General features: G+C 46.4%; 1 protein-coding gene across 8 annotated transcripts in view; it reads right to left on the bottom strand.

Annotated features, from left to right (window-relative positions):
• The window catches only part of PTP4A3 (protein tyrosine phosphatase 4A3), a 197,250-nt gene that overhangs the window by 5,838 nt on the left and 167,235 nt on the right, over positions 1–24,177 (bottom strand). For 4 of the 8 annotated variants that reach the window (XM_020994927.2, XM_020994928.2, XM_020994929.2 and 1 more), the window contains 4 exons: positions 18,294–19,414; positions 10,994–11,086; positions 5,795–5,925; positions 2,877–2,951 (listed from right to left, as the gene is read on the bottom strand). In XM_020994927.2, the coding sequence (XP_020850586.1) occupies positions 2,877–2,951; positions 5,795–5,925; positions 10,994–11,086; positions 18,294–18,398 (404 nt within the window). In that variant the 5' untranslated portion in view covers positions 18,399–19,414. The remainder of the gene's footprint in view (positions 1–2,876; positions 2,952–5,794; positions 5,926–10,993; positions 11,087–18,293; positions 19,415–24,177) is intronic. The other 4 variants (XM_020994932.2, XM_020994933.2, XM_020994934.2 and 1 more) reach the window with 3 other exon arrangements.

The following is a 24,177-nucleotide window of genomic DNA, read 5'->3' as shown; positions in this document are numbered from 1 at the left end:
CTAGGAAAGGCTGTCACAGGGTTAAAGGACCCTTATGGCGTTCCAGAGGGCAGAGTTGGGGCCAAAATGGGGCTGGGAATGGGAGTTCAAGACTCAAAAGCAGCCAGATCTCAGCTCAGGAGACACCTATCAAAGTACTTTCTGTGTACAGAGCTCCGTGGTAGGCCTCAAGGAAATACAGGGTCTAGATAAGAAATAGTCCCTGCCTCCCCTCCAGGAGCTTAGTATCTCTAGAATGGCCAGAACTTTCAAAGTAACCAGAGCAGCTGAATAATGGAATGGGCCACCCATTTAATGAGATAATACCTCTAAGGTATTTACTTCAGTTTCTTCCCTTTCAATCCCCAGGTTAGACCCAGAATCACCAAATTCATGAGTTAGAAGGAATGGGCCTTAGGGGATATTTAATCCCAACTACACACAAACAGGAATTCCCTGGCAGAATCCCTGATAAGCAGTTATCTGGGACTCCACTAAAAGAAATTCAGGGGGTCATACTCACTACTTTCCCAAAGCAGATCACACCACCTATACCACCTTTTTTTTCCCCCCATATCCCCAGTATTTATTAATGACACACAGTTAGGTGCTTAATAAGTGCTTCTGGACTGACTGACTTTGGGACATCTAGAACCTCGAGGAAAGCCTAAACCTATCTCCCAACAACCCCTCTCACACTGCCCCACCCTAATGCTTCTAGTGCTATCAGTAACTCTGGGGCCTCGGTTCCCTCTTCTAGGTAACAATCCTTCAAATGCTTGAAGTAAATTGTCATGTCATTCCACTCAAGTCTTCTGGGTAAACATTCCTTCAGCTGGTCCTCTCATGTCTCCATTCCTCATACCACTGAAACTATTCTAGCAAAGTCTCCCTCTGCATTGCAAAGGGAGAAAAGAGAGTTGAACTAGAGGGACCTCCAAGATTCCTTCCAGCTCCAAGATTCTATGACTCCAATTAATCTTCACTCAGGTGTTTTCACAGGAAAGCTCACCTGGGGTCCCCAAGGATCCCCAGAGCAACTGCTGTTATGTTCCTAAACCAGCCCTGGCAACGCTGTAAATACTCACAATCTCTCCCATTGGCAGAACCCTGGTTAGCTTTCCAAATAAAACACAGCCTCATCTCATCCTTACAAAAGACCTGTGAGGTCAGAACAGCAGGGGTTATGTTCCCTGTATTCCCAGAGTAGGAAGTTAAGGGCCAGAGAGGGAAAAGTGGAATTTCTAATATCACGCAGCAAAACAGCAGTGGAGTCTGAATTACACCAGAATCTGCTTACCAACATGACAGAATCTCTAAGTCAGAAGCTACCTCATATGTCACCTGGTCCAACCCATCCCTGAACAAGAATGCCTTCTAGAACATCCCTAACAAGTGAGAAAGAGAGACTGACAGAGAGAAGGAGAGACAAAGACAGAGAGAAAGAAAGACAGAGAAAGATGATAGAGCTTGATGGTAGAGATAGAGAGATGGAGAGATGGAAAGACAGATGAACAAATAGGCAGACATAGATGACAGAGACTGATGAAAGAGAGACAGATGGATGGATAAATGGATAGTCAGAGAGAGAAACATAGAGAAAGAGAGAGACACAGACACAGAGAGACAGATATTGATGGTAGAGATGAATGGATAGAGAGATAGATGAATAGGTAGGCAGACATAGAGATAAATGACAGAGACAGACAGACAGATGGACAGACGGATAGACAGATGAGAGAAAGAGAGACAGAGAGAGCAAGCAATCTAACAGTATCCAGTAGAAGACTGTCAGTGAGAGGCAACCCACTACCCCTATTTGGCTTCTGGACAGCTAGAAATATTAAAGAGCTTTTTCTTTACATTCAGACAAAATCTTCTTTGCAATTTCCACTCATTACGTCTAGTTCTGTCCTTTTCCTCCTACACATGCCAGCCCTTAAGATGCTTAAAGAGGCCAATGATCCAAGCCTTCTCAAGACTAAACATCTCTGGTTCCTTTAATAAAGCCTCACATGGAATAGTCTACAGCCATAGGAAACATAAAATCTGGAGAGATGGAGACTGGGGAAAGGACCAAATCTCTCATTGAGACTGGTGACCAATTTCCTCCAGGCTAGAGTTAATTTCTGTGGCTATGATAAAGGGTGACAATAACAACCTGTCACTGATTGCTATGGAGGAGCGATGTACCTTTACAATAATAAAATGCTAAAGCCCAGGGAGAGAGAGCCATTTGCCCAAGGTCATACAGCAAAGTCATACTTGAAACCAGGTTTCACAGTGTCCTTGGCTCCTAGCCTGACTTCCTCCTCTCCCTGTCCCCCCACCCTGAAGCTCTATTTCAACTCCTCCCTTCCTACTTCCACTGTGACCCTTCTATAGAATGGAAAACAGAGATTACTACAATGTGCCATGTGATACAGTGAAACTACAAACTAGGAGCCATGGCCACCATGCTCTTGACTTGTCCCTCTGGTCCAAGCTAGCTGTGTGACTTCTGGCAAGTCAATGAATCTTTCTAGGCCTCAGTTTTTTATTGTAGTTGCTGTTTTTAAATTGATGAAATGGAGAGTGGTAACTGTCCATGGATCAAAAAGGCCCCAGTGACCTGCCAGGAATACACAAAGGTCAAACAAGGCAGAGAGACTGGAATTATCTGGGGGGAAAAGTCCTTTCCTCTGGCCAGGCAGTGCTGTAATCTTTTACACTTCATCCCTGGAGCAAAGTCTTCTCCATATTCATTCCCCACAGGACTGCGTGTGTTGGGAGGTGCTAAGGGGGAAGCGGGTTGGAAATTACCTAACTACCTTGTGGACCTGACTCTTATGACAGAAAGGGGGACCCTTCCTCCAACAAAAAAAAAGAAAGAAAGAAAAAACTTTCTGGGCACTTACTGTCGAATGAACTGGATGGCATCTTCATACTTCATCCCACTCTCAATCAGGGCCAGAGCGACAAGGACAGGAGCCCTAGGAGACAGACAGCGGGGTGGGAGTTACTGCCAAAGGTGATAGAGAGCCCTCCGACCCTCTCCCTCCCAACTGAGCCAATCAAACCAAAAGATGATATGTTGTAGTAGACCTAAACTTTGTAGTCAAGAGGTCTCGGTTGTATCCCAATACCAACTCTTACAAATGGTATCACCCTCCACTGTGAGCCTCCGCTTCTCCACCAGCATATGAAGACAATAATTCTTGGACTAACTACCTTACAGAGACATAGTGAAAAAGACCACTTTATAAACAGTAAGGAGTCTACAGTAGTGCATTGTTATTACTCAATACAGCTGAGCATGGAGACAGAGGCATAGCTACTATAGACTCTGGAAGGCCAAGTGTTTGGAGACAGTGGTAGGTGGGCACAAAGATGATTCCTTCCTTTAGATGAAAGAGGAGGGAGTCAGGTCAGATGCCCAGATGAGTTTCCTCACTGCAGGATTTCCCTGGAGACTTTAATAATATAGTTTTTCAGTAAGTAGATTTGCCTCCTCCCCAGCCCTTTACTTTCCTCCCTTGTTTTCTGTTCACATGAATCTGGCTCTAATTATTGAAGAAGCACCTCTGAGCCCACATTCTCTAGTCTTAACTAGAGAATAGTCTGTAACTGCACACCCAGCTTACTCTGATCTCTCCCTTTTCCGAGTACCTACAATCGGGGGCACCTATATCACTCATAGAATCAGAGGATTTCTAAATGAGAAGGGACTCTCTAAATGTCCAACCTCTATCTAAGTAAGAACCTTTTCTGCAGGATCCTTGCTAAATGGAACTCTATCCTCCACTCAAAGCTCTCCAGAGAAAGGAACTCACTACTTCCTAAGGCAGCCAACTCCACTTTGGGGCATGTCTGTTAGGAAAGTCTTGCTTGCCTTGCCCTGAAATCTTCTGCTCCACAACTGTTCTTGGTTGTGCCAACTAGGGCGATGGCAAAACAAATCTAACCCCTCTTCCACATGACAGCTCTTCAGATACAGGAAGGCAGTGATCCTCTGTCCCATAAGTCCCTTCTTCAAATTAAACATCCCTGGTTCCTTCTACTGATCCTCAGATGCTATGCTCTCTACTCCTCCATCGGTCTTGGTTGCCTTCTCTGGACATGTTCCAGCTTATCAATGGCATCAGAAACGTGGCATCAGAAGTAAACACAATATTTCATATGTGGTGTGATCAGGGCAAAGCATGTAGGACAAGGATATCCTCGTTTTGACTGAGACACAGTGTCGTATTTTGTATCGAGACACAATGTCCCAATACAGCCTATGGTTACATTAGGAGGTTTTCATACAGTGCTCTAATATAGTTATCTCTTCTTAGGCCTATGTCTCATCTCCAACACAGTATTGTCAGAACCAGGAGGGAAGGGACTGTGTCTTACACCTCTTGGATTTTTGCCCCACCCTCCCTGGCCCTAGGCCACAGAGCACAGGGCCCAAAACACGATGGGTCCTTGAATCTTTTCTAACTCAACATTCATTTGTTTCCCCCCCTGTCTTTTGCTGAGTGAAAAGATCATCAGATCCCAAGTTGGATCAGAGTTGGAAGGGACCTCAGGTATCTGGTAGTCCAAACCCCTCATTTTAAAGATGACCCAAAGAGACTTAATGGCTTACTGCTAACAAAAGAGAGAGTCGAGATACAAACTGAGGTCATCTGACTCTAAATCCTTTCCAGTATTATACCACCAGACACACCAAAGTGATAAAATGGGAGGAAGAGAGAACAGATTAGATGATAAAAATCTAATTTGAAAAAGATCTGAACTTAGCTCAGTGACTTAAATCTGGGCATGAACTTAGAAAGCATCTGCTCCTTTATTTTACAGATGAGGAAAATTAGGTCTGGAGAGGTTAAGTAACTAATCCAAAGTAAAACAGGTAGTAAGCAAGAGTGATGAGATCTGAAACCATGCCCCCTAACTCCAAAACTCCAGCATGCCTTTCACCACACCACAGTGCCAATGGATAGAACACTGGACTTGGAATCAGGAAGACTCATCTTCATGAGTTCAAATCCAGCCTCAGACACTTTAGCTGTGTTACCCTGGGCCAGTCACTTAACCCCATTTGCCTCAGTTTCCTCATCTGTAAAACAAGCTAGAGAAGGAAATGGCAAACCACTCCAATATCTCTGCCACGAAAACTCCAAATGAAGTCATGAAGAGTCAGACACTACTGAAACAACTGAACAACAAAAAATAATAAACAAAATGAAACTTACTGTGGATGATTGTAATTTTGGTGCCCCTACAATAGGGTGTAAAAAAATTACCTTCACTAGTACAGGATAGGGGAGATGCCACAAAAAGCATTTTGTGAAAGAAAGTCTCACTTATTTAATTAAGGTCTTCAAATGAAGGCTACAAATGAACCCTGGATGGGTTTAGGTAAGGCTCAAACCAGATGGCCTCTGAGGTCTCTTCCATCTCTAAGATTCTGTCATTGTAACTCTAGGTTTTAATGATAACAATTTCAGCATAAATCAACAGTGTGGTGTGGCAGCCAGAAAATACTAATGCAATCTCAGGCTGTATCAACATACCAAAAGTGTAGACACTATGAAGAGTTCTCAATGACAGACAAAGAAATTTTTCTTATTGGTGGAAGTCAATGAAGATCTATTTATTAGGAGAGACTGAAACTCTCCAGTGATGAAGATTCTACCATGTCACTCAATCCACAGTCTGACAACTATCATGGTTTGTTTGGGAAGTGCTTCCTTGTGCCCCTCCTCCCATCTAGCCTAACGCCTCCCAGTGGGGCAGCAGTGGTGTGGGTCCCTAAACACTCTCCCTCTCTGGGGCCCCTCAGACTCACCGCCCCAGGCCAGCCACACAGTGGACAGCAACACAACTGCCAGGGTCTTCAAAAAATTTGGTTTTCAGCAGATTGAGCCAGTCTTCCACGATCTTGCCAGGAGGGGGAGCTCCATCATCAAAAGGCCAGTCCTGGGTGGGCGGGCCAGAGAATAGGCAAGATCAATTCAGAAACTTAAGAGTACCCGGAGAGCCCAAACGTGGAAATAGGAACAACACAGCCACCAGCTGGGCAGCTTCTCTCACACGCTCTCACACACACGCAGAAGTAGGTGCATCTTGTCTTCTGCAGTCAATGGAATTGAAGGGCTTTTGTCCAAGGCTAGAACAGCTAAGCATCTCAGGGTAAGAAGAGCCATCTGCTCTAACTGGCACCTTAGAAGGAATCCCCCTTAGAGCATCAGTAACAAGGAGTCATCTAGCCTTTACCCACAGATACCCAAAGAGAAGGAATTCACAAGAGGTCATTTAAAAAAAAAAAACAACAGACCAGATGTAGGAGGCCCAGGTTTGATGCCATCTCTCATATTAATTAATAGCCATGGGCAAGTCCTTTTAACTCAGTTAAGTCTCTTTTCTTAACTGAAATATTTATACTCTTGAACTCACAGGGTTATTGTGAGCAGAAACACTGGTGAATTTTGTCTAAAAAAGATTTGAGGATTTTGGTGAATTGCAGGCTCAATATAAGTCAACAGAGTGATGTGAGGACTGAAAAAGCTAATGCTTGGGATCCATTAACAGACATGGCTTCTACTCCTCTGCGCACTCCTTTGCAGAAGCAAGAAGTCCACAAGTGTGGAGCACGGCGTATACTTTCAATCCTTTTAGATTTTGTTTTGGTTGGGTGGTTTTACTGACTTTTTTCCTCTTCTTCCTGGCACCCAAGTAATGTAGAAAATAGAGAGTTGGGCCTGGAGTCAAGAAGACCTGAGTTCAAATCAGGTAGAGCCATGATTGCAACCCAAATTGGTTCTCTGGCTCCCATGCACGCACCCAGCTATCATGTCTCCCAAATCTTCTCTTCTCCAGTATATACCTGGAGTTCCTTTAAGGGATACTCATCTGGCTTTGTTTCCTCAATCAATCAATGAACACTTATTAAGCATCTACTACGTGCCAAGCATTGCTCTAAACTCTGAGGATACAAAAAGAGGCAAAAGAAAGTCCCTGCCCTCAAGCAGCTTACAATCTAACAGGAAAGACAAATGCAAACAAATATATACAAAGCAAGCTATACAAAGGGTAAATAGGAAATAATTAACAAAAGGAAAGGCATTAGAATTAAGAAAAGTTGGGAAAGGCTTTCTGTAGAAGGTAGGATTTTAGTTGGGACTTCAAGAAGGCTTCTTGAAGTCTAACTCACATCCATCTTGCTGCAAAACATGGTTACCATCACCTCAAAAAAACTGGAATAATTCAACTTAACAGAGAATTCTCAATTAAAAAAAAAAAAGACATCCTTCTCCTTACAGAGATCCTTGGACCAGACGAACCCTAGTGTACTTTCTAACACTGACATTTCAGTCAACTCAATTCAGTTTAAGAAATTATGTTATTATTAAAAAATATTATGAGCAGGACCTTGTGCTACACTCTGGGGCTACAAAGGAAAAAATGACAGACCTTATGCTCAAAGAGCTGACAGCATAATGCGAAAATACAAAACCTGTATGCAAAAATAAGTTATGGTACAAGTTACATTGTGATGGGGGAAAAGGAAAGGTCCAAGCAAACTGATAACAGAAGAAGGGAGATTATCCCTTTCCCCTGGACCAGCTGGGGCAAGGCTGTCCAGGAAGGCTTCTAAGACGAAGTATTATCTGAGTCACACGCTCTCTGATCTGGAAAGGGCCTCAGAATCCACTGTCTAATCTGTACCTGACCAAAAAAATGTCCTCTATCATATCTGTAAACAAATAGTCATCTAATCTGCTGAAGAGGGGAGACTGCAGCAGTGAGAGGCCTCCTGGTGATGGAGAACTCATAACTTCCACTGCAACCATAACTGCTAGGAAGTTTTGTCATGAAGCCTACATCTCCCATTCTACAATGTCTACCCATCACCATAAGGTTCCACCTTATGGGGCCAAGCAGAATATGTCTAACCCCACTCCATACACATCCTAGTCTTTCATGGGATAGCCCCTCATAAAAATGATAAGAGCTATCATGTCCCCTTTAAGTCTTTTCTCCTACAGATTCAATATCCTCAGCTTATCCAGCTAATCTTCATATCACATGAGCTCCAAGGCCTTCACACACAACCCTAGCCACCACCCCCTGGGTGCTCTCCAGATTCATCAATGTCCTTCCTGAAAGGTGGTCTCCAGAACTGAACACAGTCCTCCCAAGTACCTGACCAAGGCAGAGTATAATGAGACCATCATCTACCTCAGCAATGCAGCCTGAGATCCCAAAGTTTGGGGGCAAGCTATAGCACACTGCTGACTCACACTCATCTCCTACCAGACTCCCTTGGCTCTTTTTCAGAAGAACTTGTTTATGTAGCCACACTCCCCCTCCCCAACTTGCACTTGTGATGCTGACTTTTTTTTTAATCCAAGTGTAAGATTTTAACATTTATCCCTGTTAAAATTCATCTTGTGCCATTTGGCCCAATGTTCCAGCATGTAAGAGATTTTTTTTGGCTCTAAATTCCTTCAGGGAGAGTAGTAGCTACCGCTCCTAGCTTTGTATCACCTGCAGATCTGTTAAACTGGCAGACTTGAACCAAGTCAAGGAAAAGTCAGTGGCACTGGCCATCGTGATGCTTGCTGATTGGCTGGGAATGAGAATAGGATTGTAGAAATGACCAATGAGCCGGTAAGCCTCCAGTGAGCGAATCTCATATTATTAAGCTTGGTGTTTTTGTCCTTCACCACTCTAAGGGCAATGTGGAAGGAAGTGCTCTAGGAGAGAGAGAATCAAGACCTCACCACCTAGCTGCCTCTAACAATAAAGAATAACAATAATAATAGCAGCTAACATTTATTAAGCACCTACTACTTGCCAGGCATTATGCTAAACTGGGGATATGAAAAGAGGCAAATGATAGCTCCTGCCCTCAAGGAGTTCAAAATCTAACAGGGGGAGGCCACATCCCAATAAATATATACAAACAAACTACATAAAGGATAAATAGGAAATAATTAACAGAGAGGAAGCTCTAGAATTAAGAGGGTTTGGGAAAGGCTTCCTATAGAAGATGGTATTTTAGTTGGCACTTGAAAGAAGCCAGTAGGGGGAGATGAGGAAGGAGAGCAATCTAGAGAAAATGCCCAGAGCTGAGAGATGAAGTGCACAGGAGTCAGTCTAGTCGGGTCTCACTTCCAGCTTGGCCAATGAAATGCTGAGGGGACAGGCTGAGGCGACAGACTCCGTGGCAGATTATCCTGCTCTCCCTGGGAGGGAAACAGTCACCCTCTTATCAGGGACCAGAAGAAGGACCCAGGAACAGAAAACACTTTCCTGTTCTTGTTGATGCAGCTTCAGCACGCTTGTTTGAGACTCTGGGGAGCTAAGGCCTGAGTACCTCCCCATCCTCCTCCTCCCTAGGGTAGGGAAAGCCAAGGAAACAGCTCCCAGAGACAGCCCAGGGGATATCCAGGACTAACTTCGACCAAAGCCTAATTCAGCTGACTGCAGGCTGCCCGAGCCCCACAGAAACAAAGCTCTGGTTATCTCTAACCTATCTGTACTTCAGGGTCCCTCCCTATCCAATCTCTTCCAGGAAGCCTTCCTGGACCAGTCTTCCCTTATCTTTTCCTTGAATCCCTCTAACCCTCACCATTTAAACCACGCAACAGAAATAAACAACAGGCATCCAGCAGTCTACACCCATTTGCCAAAATGTTTTCACAATATCTCTGTGTAATCAGCAGGGCAAGGAAAATTACCCCATTTTACAGATAGGAAACTAAGGTTCCAAGTCTTAACCAGAACTCAGGTCTGTTGATAAGCATTCCATGCATCATGCTGCCTCTTACGCCCACACACAAATAAGAAACACAAATTTACTAGCAACACACTCACAGGTACAAAATTCACACACAAGAATGAAACAGGTATGCTCATATATATACTTGAATATGAGTACAAATGCACACATACCCCTGAAACACCCACAGGTTTCACCTCAACCTATAGGTGTGCACGCGCGCACACACACATACACACACACACACACACACACACACACACACACACACACACCACACGGGGTGAGTCTGTATACAATACTACCTTATACCCCTCCTTCCATCTCTGCTTTGCCCTAAAGTTCCTGCTAACCTGCTACAGTTGAGTCAGTCAACAAATAATCATTAAGGGCCAGGCATTGCATGCTTGGCACTGTACGAAAGGATGAGGATACCAAAAGAGGTAAAAGACAGTCTCTTCCCCAAAAGAGCTCACAGTCTAACAGGGGAGAAAACAAGCAAATAAACATATATCTAAAAGTTACACATAGGATAAAGTGGACATAATCAATAGAGGCAAGACACTAAAATTAAGAGGCTTCCCACAGAAGATGGTATTTTATCTGTAACTTAAAGGAAGCTGTGGGGGAAGGGGTCAGTAATCAGAGGGAAGGAGGGAAAAGGGTCCAGGCATGGGGGACAGCCAAAGAAAACGCCCAAGAGCCAAGAGATGGAGTGCCATGTTCTTGGAAGAGCCAGGAAGCCAGGGTCACTGGACCAAAGAGTACATGGTAAGATATAACTCTGCATGCCTGGAAAGGTAGGAGGGGGCTAGGCTATGAAGGGCTCTGAATGCTAAAAAGAGCATTTGGTATTTGATCCTAGCACAGATAGGAAGCTAAGCAATTTTACTGAGTAGGAAGGTGCCAAGCTCGGAACCAAACTCCAAATGGTTTGCAGCAGCTGCCTCTTCCCACCCCTCAGCCCAGTGGAGAGAGCCCTGGGGGTGAGGACAAGTTCAGCAGATGTCTTGCTGTACCACTGTGGACAGGTCACTCTCTGTTCCCTAGCCCTCTAAAATCAGGGAGCTAGATTAAATTATCTCTAGGATCCCTCTCAACTCTACCTTTCTGTGTTCTAAAGTCCCTGCAGCTCGACATTCCAAGTTCTAAGAGATGCCAAATTCTCTGCCCCCACTCCCAAGCCCACCCATCCTATACTCAGTCTCCCTACCCCCCAAGGATCGCAGAAATGGCTAAAGTCCAGGGGCCCTTGCTCACCATGACAGTGATACCATCCTTCTCCAAAGGGGTCTTGTCATAGGTCACCTCACATACCCGAACCACAGTGGTGGCCCCATACTTCTTTAGATCCTGCAAGAGGAGAAGAAGAAAGTCACTGAACAGAGGGGACAGAAAAATCTAGCTCCCAGACTTCAGTCCCAGGCAATCTTCCAGCCCCATCCCTTTTCAAAGAGACAGCCACAGGGAGCTAATTCCAACAGAGGGACTTAGCTTCCACTTAGCCTGAAGTTTCCCTGAAAAATAGGGGAGAAATAACAGTGATAATAACAACAAATAATACCTACCAGATTACAGCACTTTACTCACAAAATCCCTCATGCGGTGAGGTGAAAGGTATGCCAACTACATGGCACAGTGGACAGAGCGCTGGGCCTGAAGTCTGGGAGACTCCTCTTCCTGAGTTCAAATCCAGCCTCAGATACTTATTAGCTAGATGACCCCAGGCAAGTCACTTAACCCTGTTTGCCTCAGCTTCCTCATCAGTAAAATAAGCTGGAGAACAAAATGGCAAACCACTCCAGTAACTTTGCCAAGAAAACCCCAAACAGGGTCAGGAAGAGTCGGACACAACTGAAAAACAAACAACTCCCATTATGTTATCATTATCTCATTTAATCCTCGGAATGACTATGCTGTCACTGCTATTCTCATACCCGTTTTACAGGAAACTGAGGCTGACAGAGGGTGACTTTTGCCCAAAGTCACACAGCTCAATAAATGTCTGAGGCAGGACCCAAACTCAGGTCTTCCTGACTCCACTTCCTCTATCTGCTGTACCATGCAGCTGCCTCTAAGAAGATAATAAATAATCCCAGACTCTGACCCAGGATTCCTGGGAAGCTCTAGTGCCTGAGAGGTCTGCCCCCGGAGCCCTAATAGTGAAGGATGCCACTACGCCTGAGGAAATCTCTTCTCAAATCTATGCCTGCTCACTCTTGATATTAATAATAACCTCAAACTCTGAAAACTAGCCAACTCCTGAGGCTGAGCCCCAGAGCCCCCGGGCTACACTCAGTGTGAGTCCTGCCCCTGGTCACAGCTCAAGCTGGAATCTCCCAGCCCCTTCAAAACAGAGGGCCAGAGGGCCACCCAAGACCTGGGCAAAGCGTTCTAGATGGCTCAGGGCAGCCCCTCTCTGTTGCTATGCAACCAGGGCATCTGAGTCTAGGCTGTGCAGAAAAACGCAGATAATTCTGTCCTTGAAGACTCTCAGGTAGAATAGAGATACTTAAGACATGGGCCTCTCAGGCGCTATTGAGAAAGGCAGAGAATTTTCTGAAAGATAAAGATTCTCCCCAGGGAAGTGCCTTTCCTCCTGTCCCTCCCCTCCTCAGGGCCCCCAGACATGGGAGGCCCGAGAGCTGCTCGGGTAGAAAACCTGGCAGCAGGCGCTGCTGGCACTGGGCTGAGCCAGCCCCCGTGGCCCTCTGCCCAGGGCCTCAGGATTAGACACTCTGATATATGCACAGATTCCTAGAGCATGAAGGGACCTCAGATACCGTTTAGTCTAAGCACCAAATTTTATAGATCAGATGACTGAAAACCTAGACAGAAGAGGTGACTAATCCAAGGTCATCTAGCACATCAGTGGCAGACTCTAGATTAAAATTCCCAAATGCCAGACCAAGGTTCTTAACATTCCCCAACACTGCACCCGGGGCCTTCCTCTTCAGCCATCATCTCTATCTCCCTCCTGGGGCCCCAGGCTTTTACTGCCCTTCCCAGGCAGACATGGGGGCCCCAGACCCAGGGGAGGACGCTGTGCTCAGCCCTATCTTTTGTTCCCCCCTCAACCCTGCCAAGGACAAGCCTGGCTGCTGGGAACACTGTGTGATCACTGCCTGGTGCAGAGACAGGAGCAGCGGGAATGAGGGAAGCTGACAATGAACTTGAGAAGATGTGGAAGGATTTGTGGGGGAGGGGAAGGGAAAGGGCAAGTGGATGGGAGGATTAAGAGCTGGGAGGAACTTAAGAGACAGGACAAGACTAAGCCCCTGGTCCTACAAATAAAAGAAAGCAAAGGGCTTCAGGAGCAGGTGTGTCAGAGGCAGCACTTGAACTCAGCTCCTTCTGGGGCTTTGAGACCAGCTCTTTACCTACAGATGCCCTGCCTCCATACTACCACACAATGCTCTTTAAATAACAGTTCTCATTTCTATAGCCGTTATTCAAGGTTTCCAAAGCTCTTTCTTCACAGCAACCCCACTGATACACAGCGTATGATTATCTCCATTTTACAGGTAAGGACGGTAAGGCTCAGGGAATTCAAGTAAGGTGCTCTGAATTACAAAGCCAACACTTTCTTTTCCCTGATGTTTTTGCTTAGCACAGATATAAAGTGCTTGGCACAGTGTCAAGCACATAGAAAGCGCTACACATTTCCTGCCTCCCTCCCTCTTCCCTTCCTTTTTTCCTCTCTCCCTCCTTCCTTTCCTTTCTCTTTCTCTCCTTCCCTTGCTTCCTTCCTCCCTCCTTCCTTCCCTCTCTCCCTTCTTTCTTTTCTTTTCTCCCTCTCCCTCTCTACCTCTTCTCTTCCTCCCTCCTTCCCGACTTTCCTCCCTCCCTCCCATCCCTTTCCTTGTCTTCCTTCTCTCCTTTCATTCCTTCTTCTCTCCTTTCCTTCTTCTTCCCTTCCTCCCTCCTCTACCTTTTTTTTCCTTTCTCCTTCCCTCATTCCCTCCTTACTTCCTCCCTCCCTTTCTTTCTCCTTCCTTCCCTCCATTCCCTTCTTTTTCCCTCCCTCCTTGCTTCATTCTTCCCTCTCTCCCTTTCTTCCTAAATATCCCATAGTCCTATCTGTCCATGCCTCTTTCACAATCATCCTTCAATCCCAAAGCCTCATTAAGGCAGATGGGATACTATACAGTCTCAGACAGAGAGATGACTCAGTCTCGGCTCTCACTAACCTTCAGTGGGACCTTGCACCCACACCTCCTGGAGGTGGCAGGGTACTTCTTGAAGCTGGCGGGTCCTGGTCAGGACTGACCCTATCCCTCTCCAGGGACAACCTGCCCCCACCACCTGACACATATCCAGCAGGAAACTGTTTAGAGCCCCATTTCCCTATCCTTGAAGGGCCAGAGCAGCCATCTGAGTCAAATCTACCACACCCCCTGCACAAACTGCTCACAACAACCAGTTAGGTGGCGCAGTGGATAAGAGTGCTGGGCCTAGAATCAGAAAGACTTGAGTTCAACTCCAGACTCATGACACTTCCTAGCTGTGTGACCCTGGACAAGTCACTTAACTTCTCTTTGCCTCATGTTCCTCAATTGTAAAATTGGGATAATCATAGCATTTACCTGCCAGGGTGCTTGTGAGGATCAAAAGGTAATATCTGTAACACGCCTAGCATAGTGCCTAGCACCCAGTAGGCATTCAAATAAACAAACGCTTGTTCCCTTCCTTCTTTCCTACAACAATACTAACCCAATAAATTAGGGAATACAAGTGACTCTACTTTGCAGATGAGGAAAGTGAGCTCAGAGAGAGGAAGTCATTTGCCTAAGGCTAAACAGCTAATAAGTAGCAGAGCCAGAGTAGGACCCTAAGTCTCTGGACTCCAAGTCTAGTATTCTTCCCATTATGTCTTGCTGCCTCTCAAACCAACTACCCCTGGGTATAGAATCCTGGTATTCCAGCAAGAATCCACTCTAGTCCCTTTGGTTCGGGGGGCGCTGGCCAGGAAGGAGACAAGGGGGAGGAGAAGAGGAGAATGAAGAATGGCCTCTCCTGGAATACCTCTAGTTACAGAGAGCTCACTACCTATCCACTATTGGAACGCTCTGATTCTTAAAAAACTTTTCTTCATATTGAAACATTCATCCCTATAAATTCTACTCCCTGGAGTACTATGTCTGTTCTTCATGCAAGATTCTGACAAAACCAACAGAACTCATGTCTGAGGTACGTTTCCAGGTATAGGAATGAGCCACATTCTCTTTCTCATCAAAGCCCTAGGTAGCCTTGACTTGGAAGATATCTGAGGAGTTGGGGCTCAGTCTCCAGCCAGGTTTAGGGTTCAGACTTTAGACAGAGGTTAGGGCTCTGCCTGAGACCAGATTACAGCTCAATCAGTTAGTGAGATTAAGGCTGTGTCAAGGGCATTTCCCCTCCGAGGATCCCCATTAGCCCAGAGTCAGCCCCACCCCAGCCCCACCCTCTAATCTAGGTTTGCCCCAGGTGGTGCCTTTGCTATCTTCTCTGGCCAAAGATAAGGAAAGGCCAGATTCTTTTCCTAGACCTCTGGAAACAGTCCTCATGTGTTGGGAAGGGGCTGTAATGACAGCACATGGCCCACTCAGAGGAAATACCCCCCTTACTCACCCCCAAGAATAAAAATAGCCAGATGCCCTAGCGAAATGCCATAGGCTATTTTGAGGGCCATGGGGCTTTCCCCAAAGGAATGCAGGGGCCTCAGCTCAAGAACAGGGACAGCAGTTAGGGGAAAAAAGCATCCACTTCCCCTTCTTCCCAAAGCAAGGTCTGAAATGCAACACTGGTGGAAAGGAGAAATCCCGGGGCTCGGGAAATCAGAAGACCTAGGTTCTAATTCTGTCTCTGCAGCTCCAATGATGGGCAACCTTGAGCAAAGTACTCCCTCTCTCTGGGGGTCAGCTTCCCCTTCTAATTAATGAAATTAGAGTAAATCATCTCTGAGATGCAACAGAGGATAGGTTGGGGGAGCAGTAAACTTTTGGGCTTGCAGTTCACTTGGTGACCAAGTTTTAGGCTCAAGTCTTGGGGGAGGGAGGGTTAGACTTGTGTCTGGGGTGAGGGCTCTATCTCTGGCACCAAGGAAACAAAGCTCACTCACCAGGCCATCCGGGATCAAGTCTGTGACCTTGGCCTCTTCAGTACCAAGTTCTAAGCAGAGACCACAATCTTTCATATGACTTGGCCAGAAGCCAGAGGAGCTGTCTCAGGCTGGTGCCTCAGGGCAGGAGTGCCCACACCCAGTCTGAATACTTCCCCAGAGATGAAATTCAAAGGACTGGGAGCTAGAAGGCTTGGTTTCTAATGTTCTGTAACTGAAAGCCCCTCGATCTCCAGGGCACATCTGCCAGGTAAATATCTTACAGTTGACTCACCTGCGTCCTCAGTCTCTCTCTTTAAAACAGATCTCCTGAGAATCCCGTCTCCTTCCAACAGGGAATCTCAGAGTAGAAAAACAGCTCACAACCTGAAGAGTCATCTGGCCCAACTCAAACCTGAAGAGTCATCACCTCCATATATCCCAGACTCCACCTGAATATCTCCAGTGATGGAGAACTCACTACCACCAAGAGAGACCTTACCACATCTGCACAATTCTAACTGTTGACATCTTTTTTTCCCCCTCTTTATGTTGAGCTGATATTTGCCTCTGAAGCCAAGCAGAACAAGGGGGAAGGGAATAAGCATTTAATTCCTACTACGTGCCAGGCGCTTTACAAACATTATCTCACTTGATTTTCACAACAACCTATTTTACAGTACTGAGGCAAATACAGCTTAAGTGACTTGTCCAGGATCACAGAGCTAGTGTCGAAGACTGGTTTTGAACTTGGGTCTTCCCAACTCCAAGCCCAGTACTCTATACCATGTGCTACCCAGCTGCCTCAAACCTAATCATTCAACCACAGGGCAACCCTTCAAATATCTGAACAATTGCCCTCCCAAATCCTCTATCCACACAGTTGATTTTTTTAATCCAAAAGAAAGACTTTGCATTTAAACCGATTACATTTTACTTTACTAGATTTAGACCATGGTTCTATAACCCAATGGGATCTCCTCCAATCCTGACAGAGTATCCCAATTTAGCTCTCCTTCCTAGTTTCATGCTATTTGCAAATGAAGGATGAGAGGGACAGGGAGGGCTCTGTGTAATCCTATGTGGTTCTTCTCATCTCCTTTTTCCATACCTCTTTTTTCAATAGGCAGGAAACCTGACAAGGATGGCACTGATAGTAACGAGGACCAGGGCCACAGCTCGGTTCCCAGCACAGACCCTAGGCTAGATGGCAAGGAGCATGGACTGCAGACCAGAGTCCCCAAGCGGAGTTTAGCCTGGTGAATCGGTCACCAGGAAGTGGAAGAGGGCTATCTAAGGAACTAACATGACAAGTTTTCCAAGAGAAAGCAGCATCAAAAGCTGTAAATTCTACGGACAATGAGAGATTCCATTCGGTTTGCCTGTTAAAGGCAGGTTCCACAAACACAGCTGAGCCTTGCAAACAGAGCCATGTCAGGAAACAGATCATAGGACTTGGAGCAGCAAGGGTCTTTAGAAGATCACAGATGCAGAGCTGGGAGGGGACCTCAAAGGTCAGTTAGTCCAACTGCCTTACTTTAAGTAAGGCAATTAAAAAGGAGGGGGAGGGGAAAATCATTTGCCTATGAACATAGACTAAGTAGCATAGCCAGAATTTGAACCCAAGTTTTCTGACTACTCTTCCCAAAAGTTGGTGGCAGTTGGTGGGTCTTCAAACCTCCACCGGATTCTGCCAATGGGAAAACATAGCAGAATGTTGGACAAAGCACCAGGCACTGTCAAGAGCCAAGGGATTCTGCAAACATCACCAATCTCTGCAAAGAGCAGTTACAGACACCAGCTGAAGACACTGTGTCCTGGGTGGAGGGAAAAAAACATGTGGGGCTCCTTTTCAGTCACATAACCCACATGGCCAGCATAACCCTTTAGGGACATTTGTCCACAGTAGTATGCCAAGTCAGTGACAAGAGTTGGGACTCAAAGCCAGGTCTCCCTATTGCAGCAGCACAGCTCTTTCCTCTGGGCCACAGAGACGTGAGCAATTCGCGCTCCACACTTCAAGGCCCTGTGATTTCACTGGTGTGATGGTAGAGCTGGCACCAGCAGAAATCATAGCTCCCTGATATGGTAGGACACAGTTCTGGTTTCCTCAGCCAAGATAAGCATCACCTGGTGGCCAAGTGTCTCATAAAAGACCTCTCCAAACTTAGCCTTTCCAGCCTGACAGGAGCTGCAAAGACCCAGGGTTACCTCCATGTCACAATGAGATGTCAAGAAAGGACTTGTGGGGAGGTAAAGAATTATTATCACCAAAACCCCCAGAATCCCACCATAAGAGGCCTTGGCAATCACCTCACCCACCCTCTTCATTTTATGGATGAGCAAACTTGAGAGGTGAAGTGTTTTGCCCTAAGGACACACAGAATTTAAAACGGTAGAGCTCATATTTGAACCAAGGATTCTAGATGTTCATCCTCACCCCACCGCCCCCATGTGTCCTGGCCCACCAGAGGGATTTACCTCAATGAAGGTGTTCAAGGTGGCATTGGTAGGGTTGTGAGTGATGAGGAACCGCATGTTCTTGTAGCAGACCTCGACAGGGGCTGGCCGGTTCATCCGAGCCATGGTGTGGCCTCTTGTGGCAGCAGGAAGGTAAGAAAGGGGCCCAGGAGGGGAAGACTAGAGGAGGGATCAGGGATGGGGAGGTACAAAGGGACCAGGGCGCCCGTCAGATCCCTACCTCCACCAAAAGAAAAAAATTAAAATAAAATAAAACACCCAATGAGAGAAATAGAGCCCTGTGCTTTTTGAGGGTGGGGGCAAAAAAAGAGTTAAAAAGCAACACCCCTCAAAACCAACACAAATGTTGTGCAAATGTTATCGGCTTCTGGAAACGTGTTAAGGTTGTCACAAGGGTTCTAGTCTGTTAAAAAGAAAAACAAAAGCAAAAAAAATCACCAAAAAGCCTGACTCTTAAAAAAAAATGCACCCCCTTCCCCCACCCCCAAAAAGCCCTTCTATACACGTAACAACCAGGCCAAGACTCCAGAACTTGAAGCCAAATACTTATATGGGATAGGATAGGGAGGGGAGGGCCCCAAGGACAAAGACCATAGATCTGCTGTTCTGTGAGCCCCCGTTTAGGCAGTGGGACGCAGCTGTACACAGCCGGGCCCAGCCAGCAGCAGGCAAACGCTAAAGGAGCCTCCTTTCTTTCAGCCTTCCCTCTCCCACTCTTGGGGTGGGCAATCAAAAGAAGCAGAGGGATCTAAGTTTAAAAAAAAACAAACAAAAAAAACCTCCCCAAAAAAATCCCAAGGAACAGAAGCGACGTAAAACTGAACTCGACTGGGGAGAGAAGGCCTCTGTAGATACTGAAAAGTTCGGGGCAGTGACGGGGTCCTGGGTCACGTTACCCCATCGGGGTACGGGGAGTCCTTGGGAGCAGCAGGGGGCTCAGGCAGCAGGGACAGCCACGGGCGGACGCCGGGCGTTGGGAGCCATTCGCAGGAGCCTTGAATGGTGACAGCTGGGGGCGGGCGCCTCCTCACCGGCGGGCGCGATGTTGCGCGTGGCAGTATTCAAAACTGCTCCCCACAGGCGTCTCCATAAATCCCGGGCTGTTCAAAGGCCAGCAACTTCTGGGCAGAGAGGGAAAAATAATTTTTTTTAATCCGTTATTCTGACTCAACCCTGCCATCACTCCTACTATGAGATAACTAACCCATGTAGCTGACCACGTAGGCTCCGAGCTGTGTTTACTGCAGCAAGGATGGTGGGGCACTGAACTCTCTCACTCTCTGGCCAGGGAGTCTTCTAATGCCCTTGAATATGGCACTTCAAGATAGCTGCTAGGATTAGGACTCAGCCAGTGACCAGAGTGGGGCCTCAGCAAACAGTCAACTGACCCACAGAGGGAGCAAACTGGTCACCTTGGCATCAATGCCACCACGTTCGAAGCACTGAGTAACATGGCCAAGATGCACTCATTCAGAGTCTTAGAGTCACAGAAAGTTAGAGAACTAGAGAGCATCTCAGAACGTCAAACCAAGGACATCTGAGCTACGAGAAGCCTCGGAAACAAACAAGGCTGCTGGCTTCAGTTCACAGATGAGAAAATTATTTCCCCAAAGGTCACCCAACCAATCAGAGGCAGAGTCGAATCTCAAACCCAGAGATTTTGATGCCCACACCCACGTGTTCCTCTTACCACACCATGCTGCCTCATTAGACTATTAGATTAAAGAGTCAAGAGAACTGGGTTCTAGTTCCAGACCCCGCTGCTACAAACATGCCATACGTCCCCTTCTGTGATTCAGTTGTTTTCGTCGTGTCCAACTCTTCATGACCCCATTTGGAGTTTTCTTGACAGAGATACCCGAGTCGTTTGCCATTTCCTTCTCCAGCTCATTTTACAGATAAAGAAACTGAGGCAGAGGTAAATGACTTGTCTGGGGTCACACAGCTAGTGTCTGAGGCCAGATTTGCACTCAGGTCCTCCTGACTCCAGGCCTAGCACTCTGTTCACTGTGCCACACAGCTGCCCACATGTCCACTCAGGACCTCAGTTTGTCCACTTGTGAAATAAGGCTAATGAGATACAATGAGAAAGTCCATGACTTTGATTTCAAAGGACCTGGTTTCCAAACCTGACTCTGTTCCTTGTCGCCTGGGTGACCTTGGCAAAGTTCCTTTCCCTTCTCTAGGTCTGTTTCCTTGTCTATAAATGAAGGGGATTGGACCAGATCTCTCCAAGGTCATTTCCAGTTGTAGCTCCTAGGATCCTAGGATTCCTGCTCATCCCACCACCTCCCTCCCTGCCTTACAGGGATCTCTAGTAAAGAGCAAATGAGATCCTGGTGTTTTGGAACATACTGCTGCTGGCAGATGGCTGTCTCTGCTTCATTCTGACTAGGAGCAGTGATATTTCCACCACCATGAGGAAGAAGGTTATGGGGTGACCTATGCCCCGAAGCCACCAGAGCCCAGGAGGGCCCCAGCTGGGGTTTCTTAGCCACACTTTCCGGTATTACAGAGTTGGCTGACCCAGGAAGGTCAGGGTAGAACAGCCAAGAAGGAAGGATATGACGCCGTGGGGCAGCTGTCAGAAACACCTTCCCACATCCCCCAGCCTCCCCAACCAGAAAGATAAGGGGGAGGCTACTGCCAGATTCTCCCAGCTCTGGCCTCCTGCCCAACTTAGGGCTCACAAGATCACCAGAGATGGAAGGAATCTTAGTGTCAAAGGTCCCACCCCTACACAGGCACTGGGGAAACTTCCCCCACCTCTTCCCCAGCCAACAGCACATCAGTTGCCCCTTCTGAGCTGAGAAAAGAGAAACAGTAGTTGTGGGCAAGGAGACAGCTGCAGAGACCTAACCACTGTGTGTGCGTGTGTGCCCGCGCGTGTATGTTCTGTGTATGTGCGTTCTACGTGTGCAGGGGAGTGGACAGGAGGTTGTATGTCCATGGGCACGTCAGTTTTGGGTGTCTCCTGGATGTATTTTTGTACACGGGGAAGGAGGAGCACCACATGTATGTGGCTGACTGTACGTGAGAGTGCTTCGGTTTGTTTCTGCGCCTCTATGTGTACACACACGTATGAGTTTGCACATTAGCATATCAGTGTCTATCTGTCTTCCTTTGCTTACATGCACAAGAGAGATAATATGGGTATAAATATCTATATGTGTGTGGTTAGGTGCGTAGCTGTACGTTGAGGGGGGCATCCATGTATGTATCTGTACACGCGTGCCTACACCTACGTAAATGTGGATGTTGGTGTCTATGTTTATAGGTTTATACACATATGAGTGCACGCATATGTAGGTGGGCATATGAGTACACTATGTCTACATAGTTGTTCAGATGCTGTCTCCTCCATTAGACTCTGAGTTCCTTAAGAGCAAGGAATGCGTTGTTTTCTTTGCACCTACCCCTCCTTCCCCCCTCCCTCCATCGCTTTAGCTCAGTTCCTGGCACATAGTACGTGCTTAATAAATGCTTATTGATAGTGAATATGTACAAGTAGGTAACCAACTCAGTGGGAGGGTAAGTGGATTCACACATGTATGTGCATTGATTTGTGACTGAAATGGCAAAAATAGGGGCATACAGAAGAGTGTGTGTGTGTGTGTGTGTGTGTGTGTGTGTGTGTGTGTGTGAGAAAAAGTCAGTCACTCCTGGATAGACCACACATCATTGTGTCAGTCCTGCTGACTCCCCTGATAAAAGAGAGAGAGAGAGAGGCGGCAAAAGGGGAGAGCAAAAGGCAAGGATCCCAGGGCTAAGTGGGCCTTCCTCAGGTGGGACTTCCAGACCCAAGCCCAACTCCTCCAACAATGCCTGAGCATTGGGCCTGAGCAACAGAAACTTGCTTCTCCTCAGGAAAGGGAGGCCAGGTAGGGACCTGGCCCTGATGCCTGGGCACAGGAAAACTATTCCTCTCCAAGCAAGGAGCATGAAAAGAGGGGTCACCAATTGGAGGGAAGAAGCTGGTAAAGGAAAAGAGGCCTTAATTAGAACTCAAAGTCCTAATTCCCAACTCCTTCTGACCCCCTTGGCATCCAAGACACATCAAACATTCATGTAAGCTGCTTTCTGTCCTTTCATCCCCGTTATCTTGCACAGCGCCTGGCACCTAGCAGGTTCTTAATAAATGTTTGTTCTATTGCACTCCTGGGGCAGCTAGGTGGCAGAGAGTACCAGGCCTGGAGTCAGGAAGACCTGAGTTCAAATACCATCTCAGATACTAGCTGTGTGACCCTGGGCAAGTCACTTAACCCTGTTTGCCTCAGTTTCCTAATCTGTAAAATGAGCTGGAGAAGGAAATGGTTTACCATTTCCAGTATTTTTGCCAAGAAAACCCCAAATGGAGTCACAATGAGCCAGATACAACTGAAACAATTGAACAATAACAAAAACAACAAAGTACACTCCTAGAATCATATGAAACAATATGGGATGGAAAAAAACATATGACTGGGAACCTAGGAAACCTGGGTTCAAGTACCTTCTTTACTAATGATTCTATATGACACTGGGGACATCCCCTCTTGGGGTCTCAATTTATTTCTCTATAAAAGAAGAGGCCTGAACTAGCCAAATGAATAAGTGAATGAAAAAGTATTTATTTAATGCTTACAATGTGCCAAGTACTGTGCTGCATGCCAGGGATATAAATACAAAAGCAAGGAAACTGCCTTCAAGGAAACTACATTCCAACGTCAGAAGCACATAGAGATAATAATAATAACAGCTGACACACACAGACCTCTTTAAGGTCTGCAAAGCACTTTAGATAGGTTATCTAATTAGAGCCTCACACCAACCCTGTAAGGTAGGTTACCAATGAAAAACTGAGGCTCAGAGAAGTTACACGACTTGCCCAGCTAGAGAATGTCTGAGGAAGAACTCAGCGTGCTTTCCTGCTTCGAAGTCCAGAGCCATGGCAAGTCACGGCCAAGGAGGGACTCTATGGTCCAAAAAGTTACTGGGAGGATTACTGGTCTAAAGGAAGAGAAGACTGCCCCGTCCCATCCAAGAACAATGGCAGATTTGATATGATCATGGTCCATGATTCCAGAACTGGAGAGCTAGGGGAGGTGAAGAAAAAGGTATAAATGAGGAAGTAAGGTAAAGGAGTAAAAGGCTAAAAAGGAGAGTGAAATGAAGTATGACTGGGGCTTTTCTGAAACACTAAGTGGGACAGTAAGCAGCAACAATTAGGAGAGGGGGAGCCCCTAGGGTGGAAGTTCCTCCAGGGCACACATCTCTGCCTACTCTGACAGTCTGTGACTATCTACCGTCTCCAATCTCTCTCCACTGACCACAGAACATCAGAGCTTACAGAGCCACAGCTCTTCACTTTACACGAGAAACCAAGGCCTGGAAGAGGTCAAATGGCTGGCCTACAGTCACTGATCGGTAAACAGCAGTGTCTGAACCCAGATCTTCACACTCTAAAGTTCAGAGCTCTTTCCACTACTCCACACTCCCCATGAGCCACTTTTAAGAGCAGTGTTTCCAAGTTCTCAACCTGGGGTCGGTAGACTCCAAAGAGTTACAAGAAACTTGTCAAGGGAATAAGGGGATTATCTGGCAAGTAACTATATTATCCTATTGAAATAATCCACAAACTCCAAACTGATCTCAATCAGTGAAGTTACAAAATTTTGTGTGTACTCTTGGAAGAAAACCTAATTAATCTCTTTATTTCTTTCTTACACATAGTAAGCTCTAAAAACAATCTTTTTTCATGCTAAAGAAGGTGTATGGAAAGATTTGCTGAAAAACCAGTGAGTACAGGAGCTGAAAATGGTTTGGGAAGCCCTGCCTTGGAATAACAGAACTTTAGAACTACAGCCCAGAGACAGGAATAATAGCCCTAAAGTCACATTGCGAG

This window comes from Phascolarctos cinereus, unplaced genomic scaffold (genome assembly GCF_003287225.1).
Source record: "Phascolarctos cinereus isolate Bilbo 61053 unplaced genomic scaffold, phaCin_HiC Scaffold_4;HRSCAF=312, whole genome shotgun sequence".
Classification (NCBI taxonomy): Eukaryota; Metazoa; Chordata; class Mammalia; order Diprotodontia; family Phascolarctidae; genus Phascolarctos; species Phascolarctos cinereus.
The sequence above is the reverse complement of the archived record's forward strand: the minus strand, read 5'-3'. Positions and strand labels throughout refer to the sequence as shown.